The sequence below is a fragment of the Montipora foliosa genome, chromosome 8, assembly GCF_036669935.1.
Source record: "Montipora foliosa isolate CH-2021 chromosome 8, ASM3666993v2, whole genome shotgun sequence".
NCBI classification, from domain to species: domain Eukaryota; kingdom Metazoa; phylum Cnidaria; class Anthozoa; order Scleractinia; family Acroporidae; genus Montipora; species Montipora foliosa.
In genome coordinates this window covers 49,746,896-49,756,895 of record NC_090876.1, presented here as the reverse complement: position 1 = coordinate 49,756,895, position 10,000 = coordinate 49,746,896, and the positions used below count along the sequence as shown (strand labels likewise).

The 10,000-nt window shown below is 39.5% G+C and overlaps 1 protein-coding gene across 4 annotated transcripts in view; it reads left to right on the top strand.

The window, feature by feature from the left end:
- Window positions 1–10,000, top strand: part of LOC138012509 (solute carrier family 12 member 2-like) — a 17,121-nt gene that overhangs the window by 404 nt on the left and 6,717 nt on the right. The window contains exons 1-6 of one of the 4 annotated variants that reach the window (XM_068859295.1): window positions 1–12; window positions 1,284–1,650; window positions 4,717–5,020; window positions 6,509–7,230; window positions 8,232–8,390; window positions 9,374–9,706. The exon at window positions 1–12 is cut by the window's left edge and continues 103 nt beyond it. In XM_068859295.1, the coding sequence (XP_068715396.1) occupies window positions 1,300–1,650; window positions 4,717–5,020; window positions 6,509–7,230; window positions 8,232–8,390; window positions 9,374–9,706 (1,869 nt within the window). In that variant the 5' untranslated portion in view covers window positions 1–12; window positions 1,284–1,299. Of the gene's footprint in view, window positions 13–641; window positions 740–1,188; window positions 1,651–4,716; window positions 5,021–6,508; window positions 7,231–8,231; window positions 8,391–9,373; window positions 9,707–10,000 lie in introns of those variants that run through there. The other 3 variants (XM_068859293.1, XM_068859296.1, XM_068859294.1) reach the window with 3 other exon arrangements.

The following is a 10,000-nucleotide window of genomic DNA, read 5'->3' as shown; positions in this document are numbered from 1 at the left end:
CTGGCGCTCAAGGTATCTTTGAGAACAAATATTATTTTATTTATGGGGAGATAATTTGGAACAATATTTAACACTGATAATTATGTAAGGAGTTAAAGAATGGAGGCATTTTCTCAGTATTTTCTCACAACTCCCAAATCACCTCTTTCCTTGATCGTTAAATTCGGAGCGGGTTTCTGTTTTGTAATTTAAGTTCACAAAACTCTCGTATAGTTTTATGGAATAAAATTAATTGTTTCGGTTACCATGTAAATACTTTCCGTGTTGATAATGAAGCTTTCAACCCATCCGTTTTGAGCCAATATTCCTTTTTCTTCAAAAAACATCGAAGAACAACAGAACGAAGTTTATTTGGTTCGAAACCTGGTATACATGAAAATTTAAATTGCATATGACTTTCCTTGGGCTAGCTGCTAGCGCATAGTCAAACGTGACAACAAAGCCAGCAAAATCTATCGTGTTTTAGATAAATTATGCAACAAGATATCGGCGCCATGAGCTCGATATGTTCGTGGGTAATTACAGATATTGGCTCATATCTGAGCTAGAGAACTCACTCAGAACGGCAAAGCCACTATTGGGTATGAAAAAAATCATGCATAATAAGTAAGCTTATAATTAACAAGTAACCGATATTACGTCCGAAACACAGGAAGGTCGATCAAATTGGTCGACCTTTCGACTTTCACATGCATTGCATGGCAGCAGCAGAGTGTCAGGTTTGCTAAGCTTTTGAGCGGTGAGTAGAACCCGATCTTCAAATTAATTGCCATTCCAACTGTTTATCGATATCTGTTGAAACATTATTATAGTGGAATGAACTGGTGCTATTAATTAGTTGGTCATTGGGGCAAAGACGAATCATGTTTTCAAGGAGACTTAAAGTTTAACTCTTCCTTACATTGAAATACAAAGATTGAACGACCAAAGTGTTTGCACGAGGTCCAGTTGCGGAAAATCACTGCTATTTTGCTCCACTTAAATTTGCTTACTTTACTGACTTTCAAATCATGTTCTAAATTTGTCTGTCCAAGGCTTGACTGGTTATACCTAATTGATTATCACGAGCCCTGGCCTTTTTTGGTTTTTCGTTGCATTCGGACGAGAAATATTGGGCAGCAAAAAGAACAAAAAAACTACGTCATCATGTTCCACTCTCCCCTCCCTAAGACTTTTGGATGCTTGATGTGCATGTTAGTGAAGGACGAGTAGACCGGTTTCAGTCATCACACAGTATCTTGGAGGAGTGAATGCAATTTGCTTTCATGATGTTTTGCTTTCAGCCACACATTCTTAACCATGAGAGGCGTGCAGACTACAGACAAGGCGCAAGGCTCTGAAAATTCTTCGGAAACCGACGCGCCAGCGCAGAATTCAAAAGGGTCTTCTTTGCGCTTCAACGTTAACCAGTTAAGTCTAAGTCAAGACGAAGAAGAAGGAATAGACGATCATAGCCCAAGAATGGATTTTGCCGATTCTCAAGCACCACCTGCTAGCGATGAATCCAGGACAATTGGTTATGCTACACACGATGCGATTCCCATGACAGTGTTTTACAGAAATGAGAATTCCGCGTCAAATTCGGCGAAGAAGTCCCGACCAACTCTCAAAGAGTTGAGAAGAGGGTTCGAGGAAGACCACGAGCAACAGGTATGGAAAATCTTGCGAAAATGTTTAATTACAGAATATGTGCATTCGTTTTTCTTCATTCAAAGTCGTATCGATTTCGCGCGCGACGAAGTTAAATTAATTCTTATTTTATCTCCTTTATTTACCTCCAAGCTTATGGCAAAAATGAGCAGGTGTCGAGTTTTGTACAGCGTAAATTCTCAACCGGAAATTCTAGTGTTTGTTTTAGCAGACACGGAACATTTAAAAACCAACAAACGCTCGAGGGATATGACCATTTTCATTTATGTCAAATACAAATGGCTTTTTGCATCGAGTCCGTACAATTTACCCACTCGCCGGTTACGAAGCTGTTATCAGACAGTTACTGTTTATTATAGTTTATAGATAACATCTTGCATCGTAGGCGTTTATAATGATTCATAGTCCAGTTTTATGCTCACGTTGGCTAGATTTTTGAATATTTTTTACAATTTCTCTGACACTGAAATAAAATTTGACGGACGAAAATTACCACTAGCCCATGTTCTCTGTAAATTATATCATCACCAATTCCATGTTTCCTTTCAGCCTCCTTGTTTCGGGGATTTCTATTTAGGGTGTTTTAATCATCCACGAGACCGAATCACGAGTTTCCTTTGGCCTTCAATGAACATTGTAATACCTAGTTTGGTTATTTCTTTTCAAGTTTTAATCCTTCCTTTTAATCCTAATTTTTGCGATAATTTGTTATGTTCGTAAAATAATTCAGTCAACGTAGCATGTTTTTATAATTGATAATGATTTTGGGGTCCAGGGATGGCGGAGTGGTGAGATCACTCACCTCCCACCAATGTTGCCTGAGTTTGATTCCCAGACTTTGCGTCATATGTGGGTTGAGTTTATTGGTTCTCCTCTCTGCACTGAGAGGTTTTCTCCTGGTATTCCGGTTTCTTCTCTCCTCAAAAACCAACATTTGACTTGATTTGCATTAATTGGTAATTTCAGTTTACATGCAGTGTCCCCAACTAGTGCTTAAGCACTAGAACGACTAGACACTTAAATAAAGAACTCCCTTCCTTCCCTTTGATACAGTCGAAATTTGAAGAGTAATAATTACATGTAAATGGAAAATTGGTATTTTAAAGTTGCGCGGATGTGAGAGAATGATTAATCTCATCTGGGGTTCGAATTTTTGCGAGTTCCCGTTGGGTTCAATTGTAATATCTTTAATTTAATATGTGTTCATCATTCTCTCACATTCGCTCACTTTGGTGGTTGGTTGGCCGCATTGTTCACACTGTCAGAAATACAGGCAACTGTATTTCAATGATGCTCTCAATGTGACTGTGTGATGCAGTTATGAGCTATGCTGTCAGTCGCTATTTGACTCTGTGGCTGCGTGATGCAGCTCGAGTCAAATACCCACATTTCACCCTTGCTCACCATAGAGTCTCCAGTAGCTCAGTGGTTAGAGCATCCATACTAGATCATGGAGGGTCATGGGTTCGAATCCCATCTGGGGCTTGCAAATTTCTGAGTTCTCAGTGGGTTCAATTGTAATACCTTTCATTTAATATGTGTTAATGATTCTCTCACATTCTATCTGAAATAATTATTTAGAAATACGACTTCCGTCGTTTTTGTACCTACCCTGCGAAGGTTGTACTGGCCGGGTTGCAAAATGAGTTATAATTATATGTAAGAGGACGTAAAAGAAACATTTTGCCTCAATTCGATGGCCCTTTCAAATGCAAGATGCGGTATTTTCTTCTTCTTTTTTTTCAATTAGATTTGGACTAATTAGTTATAAAATACGCGAATCATGCATGATGGGAATTCAATGTTCCAAGTGGCACAGCCCTTTCGCGACCACACCAACTGCACAGACTACCGCAGTCTTCCTGTATTATTTTAACTGGTAGTCTTATTTATCAGTAGTTATCAGGTCGATATACAACTTGACTTTGGAATCTTTTCAAACCTTCCTTTACAGCTAATGGCCTACTTATACTTTGTGGTGATTCTTTTCTAATAAACACACCAGTCTCTCAAAATATCACTAATGTTGATGTTCTTTAATTGCTTGTGCAAACACAAAAAAAACATTTGACATCGTGTGTTGATCAGCCGTTATTTCAAGTCCCGAGTTACAATACAATACAATACATGTATACTTAATTGACCGCTCCCCACAGGGGCTTTTCAGGGCCAATGAAATACAGTGAAACGATGGAACAAAACAACAACAACAACTGTCAAGAATCCCAACTGGCCGGAGGCAAACCAGTTGGCTATTTACAAGTGCAGCTGGGAAGTTGAACCAGGGACTACCAGGAACAAATTCAACAAGTGGTCAGAGCGGGCCTTGAACCCGGGATCTCCGGATCTCAAGGCAATCGCCCTATCCACTAGGCCACACTGCCTCCTGTCAACACTGGGATTAGAGACTTACATACAGTTATGTCTCGCACTGGTGGCTCAGTTGGTTGACCAGGCTGCTATCCACAACTTTGGATGGCACTCTTCAAATCGCATGCATCATGAAGTTTCTCTGTATCTGCCCTGTATCTAGGCAAGGAGTGCAATAATTTCAGCCTGACATTTGCACTAGATACAATAGCTAAATCTCCATATGGACACCATATTAATCAAATTTGAGCCAAATAATCCAGTGTAAAACACACATACCATTCACACCTCAATATGTTTAGATTCCAGAAGCCTTGCTGACTTCCTTGAAATGAACTTAGGAAAGAACATTTCAATGAGTTAGATAAGCAACCTAATAACATGGGTGACAGGTTAGCATTATTTTAGGTCAGGGTTGGTCAATTTTATTCTGATTCTATAGCTCAGTATAGCTTGGTTCATTTGTGCATGTTTTGCATGTTTTTCAGTGCCTTCAACGTTCATTTCCACTAGCCTTTGATCACAGTCCACAGAGGGTGTGAGTAAACATCACACCTTTGTCTTATATTGCTAGGGGCCAGATAGCATAAGTGTCAAAATGTGATCAAGTTTTACTGTTGAGAGCAAGTACTGAAACTTTGCTTTTGAGAAAAAGGTAATGCATTTATTTGGTTTGTTTGTTTTCATACAATGTAGCCCCTAGCAGAACCAGACAATGTGGACAATGTTGAAAACGGCCATCTTAGTGGCGATGAGGTTGTCATTCGTACCAAGAAAGAGAAGAAAGCCAAGGTCGCACCCAAGTTTGGTTGGATTAAGGGAGTTATGTTACGATGCCTGCTCAATATCTGGGGGGTTATGTTGTACCTTCGACTCACCTGGGTGGCAGGACAGGCAGGAATTGGATGGTCAACAGTCATCATCATTCTCTCTGCGGTGGTTACTTGGTTAACCACGTTGTCCATGTCTGCTGTTTGCACAAATGGTGAAGTGAAAGGAGGTAATTTTTTAAAGAATGTTTGCTTTTAAAAGGGGGATAATTCTCTTTGAAATTTATACTGCAGCCAGGACTTCAAGTATGCAGTAAGCACACTGAAATTTTATGCTCTTGAGTAAATGATGTCACTTTTCCCCAGATCAAACCATCTGAGGTTCAGTCAATCGTTTTTGAATGTGAGTAATGGTGGACCATGAAATCCAAAATGATAAAAATCAAAGCTCAAAATTTTGCCAGACAGAGTGTTGAGCAACACACTTTCGAAATCTGAATAACAAAAAGGAATTGATTTTTTGATCATAGTACCACTATGATGTGACAGCTCATGTAAGGGAGCCCATTATCGATTGTTTGGTGGTAGGGTACACCGTTGTAAATTCAGTTCTGAATCTTTTTTCTTCAGTTAATGATTTCTTGTGCTTGCTGAAGATTTCATTTTACGTGTGCTTTTTATAAACTTTGTGATTCCCACTTTCCTGTTTTCTGAAGCCTGTAGCTTACTATTAGCTTTAATTGTGCTTGAAGTGTTTTTTTTATTTGAGAAAAACATGAGGTAGCTAAGTTGATATGATAGATAGGAATTAAACATGAAAGCCTTTTGACTTGGAGGTTAATTACTGCTTTGTCCCCTGGGCCACTTAGACTATTGTTATTCATTACCTGCGCAGGTTGATTTACAGGTAACCAGAAATGAGTTACATGAGTTCAGTTTTACATCACATCCAGTTAAATTATGTGCATCAGAAAAGCCATCAGTTGAGATCAATTGAGACAGAAATCCACCAAAGTAAAAAAAAAAGCTTGGTGTATGTTAATTTTGTTATCCATCACCCAAGCATATTTAATAGCAGTAGTAGTATGGTTAACAACTATTCACTGAAGTGGAGGTGGCTAGTGGTTACTGAGCCACAAAGTGGGGAGGTAAAATCCACCACTAGCCACTGACACTGAGGTAAATAGTTGTTTTAGTATATACTAAAACAGTGAGATAGAGTGATGGAGTGATTTTGTTGAGATTATAATATGTAAAAAAATGGTATGAACTTTCTCGCGCATTTCGTGATTTATGGTTACTCTTTTTTTTTTTAAGTTCTCAAATTGCGTTCACCTACGGCTTGTGCAATTTTGAGAACTTGCAAAACAACACTCATGCCCATAAATCACGAAAAGCACTTGTGTTCATACGATTTCCTATACTAACAGGCCATTTCTGAGTTCATGTTTGCCCCCTATTCAGAGTGAGTCTAAGTGCAAAGTCTTTGTCATCATGTCAATTGGTTCTACTTTACATATGAATTTTCACAAGACAAACTTCACACCTAGACTCGCTTTGAAGAGGAGGCAGACATGAACTCAGAAATGGCCTATTCATTCCACGTAGAACGACATTATTCTTTCCTCTGGCTCAGTTACCTGTATGTAAGTGTGAAATTTATTTATCAGTATATTTTTCCATTTCCTTGAGAAGAAAATAATACTTTCTCTCACCAGGTGGTGCTTATTATTTGATATCTCGTAGTCTTGGGCCAGAATTTGGTGGCTCCATTGGCCTAATCTTCTCAGTGGCCAATGCTGTAGCTGTTGCTTTGTATGTGGTTGGATTTGCCGAGACTGTCAAAGATTTGATCAAAGAACATGGTGGGGATGTGGATGTCATTGGGGAACTCAACATAATCCGCATTGTTGGTATTGGAACAGTTATACTTTTACTGTGCGTAACTCTAATTGGCTTGGAGTGGGTGGTGCGCACTCAGATGTTCCTTCTTTGCATCCTGGTGGTGTCCATCGTTGACGTCATAGTTGGTGCAGGGATTGGTCCGTTAAATGAACGAAGTGAAGCAAGAGGTTTTGTGGGCTTGAGTACCAGTCTCTTCAAGGAGAACTTCGGGCCAGCCTACAGAGATGGTGAAAATTTTTTCTCCGTGTTTGCTGTGTTTTTCCCAGCTGCAACTGGGATTCTGGCTGGTGTCAACATCTCTGGAGACCTCAAAGATGCACAGAAAGGCATTCCCAAGGGGACACTGTGGGCTATTGTGCTCAGCACAATAGTGTATGTTGCACTTGACTGGTTAGCTGCTGCTTCAGTGTTGCGAGATGCATCTGGATTGATCGCTGTGGCTGTAAATGAAAGCATTGGGAATGCCACAAGTAGCTCGATGCAACACTGCACTGTTGACAACACTTGTCAATTTGGGTTGATGAATGACTTCCAGGTGAGATATTGGTGTATGGTTTGTCTTGGCAGGCCGCATAATACTCCTGTAGTTTTAAAAACTTACATTAAATTCTTAGAATTGCCTTGAAGTTTCACCAGTCCCCCACCTAATGTACATAGACCGTAATCATAAATGGCGGCCAAGAAATTATTATTTTGTCTTTATGCTAATCATCCTCACTAGCCTCACTTTGGCGAAATTTTTTTTTTGAATTTTGTTCACGCTAACGAGGCTTGTCAGAATGATTAGCATAAAGACAAAAGAATAATTACTTAACCGCCATTTCTGAATATGTTCTATGAGTGAGATGCTTCTCACATGCATTGAAAATTAATTTAATTATTTGCCACAGGTTCTCATTTAAGCAGAGCAAAGGAAAGAGTTAGGGGTGGGAAAAAAACAAGTGCAAAGCTGGCGAGATTCCACCTGGTTTAACACTTCATCACATAGCTACTCAGACTAGATTTATTTCCCTCTTGTCTTTTGCCCTTTTCTTTTCACTGGAAAAGGTGCTGCCATCCACAGACATCTACATCTACATGTCCCAGCACTCGGCAAAGTCCCTTTTTGACTTACGGCTGTTTCTGCTTTAATAGGTGACCTTATACACCATTAGCCTTCTTTAGTGTCCCACAGGTGAGATTGGGCCTACAGCTTATAGTCCTTATCCAAGAAGACTTCAAAGTCTAACCATTTGCAGATGAAATTACAAAGGCAGCACTTTATCCTCGGTTATTATAAGATCCTGAGTGTTGATCCGGCCGGGGTTCAAACCCACAACCTCCTACTAATATTGACGAGATAGTTTTCAGTGGTGACTCGTGGATGCTCAAAATACCACCCCTTTGCCTTTTCACTCTGTTAACCAATCCTCTGGATGACTCAAATCATTTGGCATCAGAGTAAACTGGCTGATGGAAAAGGTTAATCATATGAAGATGTGTTATCTGGAAATCGTTCTGTACCCTAATTGTGCGTCATGTTTCTTTTTTGATCAGGTAATGGAGAAGGTCGCAGCCTGGGGTCCAATTGTTACTGGTGGAATCTTTGCAGCAACACTATCTTCTGCCTTGGCCAGTTTAGTTGGAGCACCAAAGACCTTTCAAGCACTTTGCAAAGACAATCTCTTTCCAGGAATCAGTTATTTTGGTGTTGGAGTAAGTAATCTTTTTACATTAACCATACTCTACAAAAATTGGCTGATAATAAACCTGGAATGCAGGACAGCTGCATCTAGGAGATTTGTATCCAAAGTCAAACCGCTCAATATAAAGCAAAATTGAGTCAAGGCCTTAAAATATGAAAAGTGTAAATGAAGATTTAATGCTCAGTGATACCTATAAATTCAAACATTATTATTTCGTCTTCTCTGTGATGTGTAGTCCATATCATGTATATGCTTGTAACATCACTTACCGTCCCCTGTAAGTCAGTTTATGTAGTGACATGGCGACTGGAAATAGATCACGAAATCTGATTTAGGCGATATAGAAAACTCAAATTCTGCAACAAAACCCTTAAAACGCAACCCCACAGAGAAAAAAATATAGAATGGTGCTGGCAGCGATCTGCAAAAAATGACGATTTTAAATAGTGAAAAAGGTGACAAAGAACTCATTACATACGAATTAAATGATGGCAAGAATTTACGTAATGAGTTAACAATGGAACACTTAACAGGAAATTTAAGGGTACAACGGACCTGAAAACTGGGTTCTTATTAAAGAAATGAAACGAAGACATTTATTTAGCAGTCACTAGTGATGTTTTACTTGCATGATCGATAAGTCCTCTGGAATGGATATTCTAATCAATACACCAACTTGTTTGTCTGAGATAATGTAGTTTTTAAGGAGTGCTTCTTTCTTTTCTTTTATGAGATAACTATGTTGTAATGTCCATTCAACTTTCCAAACGTTCGCAAGGGAAAAGATAGTTCTGTTTCAATGCTACTAGGTTTACTTTGCAACCAGGAGACGTGGATAGTCATGCATAGTTTGATGTTATTTTAGCATTGTCTAACAGTTGCTTTTCATCCTCCAAATGTTTGAAGGCACAAGTATGGCTAGACAAAGTTGATTTGACTATGACTGAGCAAGTGCGATCTGATCTGTTCTCCTTTACCTTTCTTTGATCTCAGGTTGGACCAGGTGATGAGCCACGCAGAGGTTATATCCTTACATTCCTAATTGCTGGTTCTTTTGTCGCCATTGGAGAGCTCAACATAATTGCCCCAGTCATCTCAAACTTCTTTTTAATGTCCTATGCCCTCATCAACTATGCCGTGTTTGCAGCTTCACTTGGCAAGTCCCCAGGGTGGAGGCCCTCCTTCAAGTACTACAACATGTGGGTGTCCTTAGTAGGGGCTATGGTGTGTGTTGTGATTATGTTCCTTATCAACTGGTGGGCAGCTCTGGTCACTATTGTCATCATCATTGCGTTGTACAAGTATGTGGACTACAAGAAACCAGAAGTGAGTTTTGATTCTGCTGTACTGTACATACAAGATGTTAATGATACCACATGTGTTTTCCTATTATCCAAACCTTTTATTGGGATGCAATGTTGAGAGGTTTTTTTTAAAACGATTTTCGTTTTCGTTGTTGACCCAGGAATACTCGGAAAAAGTCCAGGTTAAACCCTAGAATCAGAATACCCGGCCACTAATTTGCTTACAAAATCTGTGTGCGTCTTTGCTGGACTCAAACCTCATCCGTTCGCAGCAGGGTTTGTAGCCTGCACACAGGTGTGCAGGCCACGGGGTTTG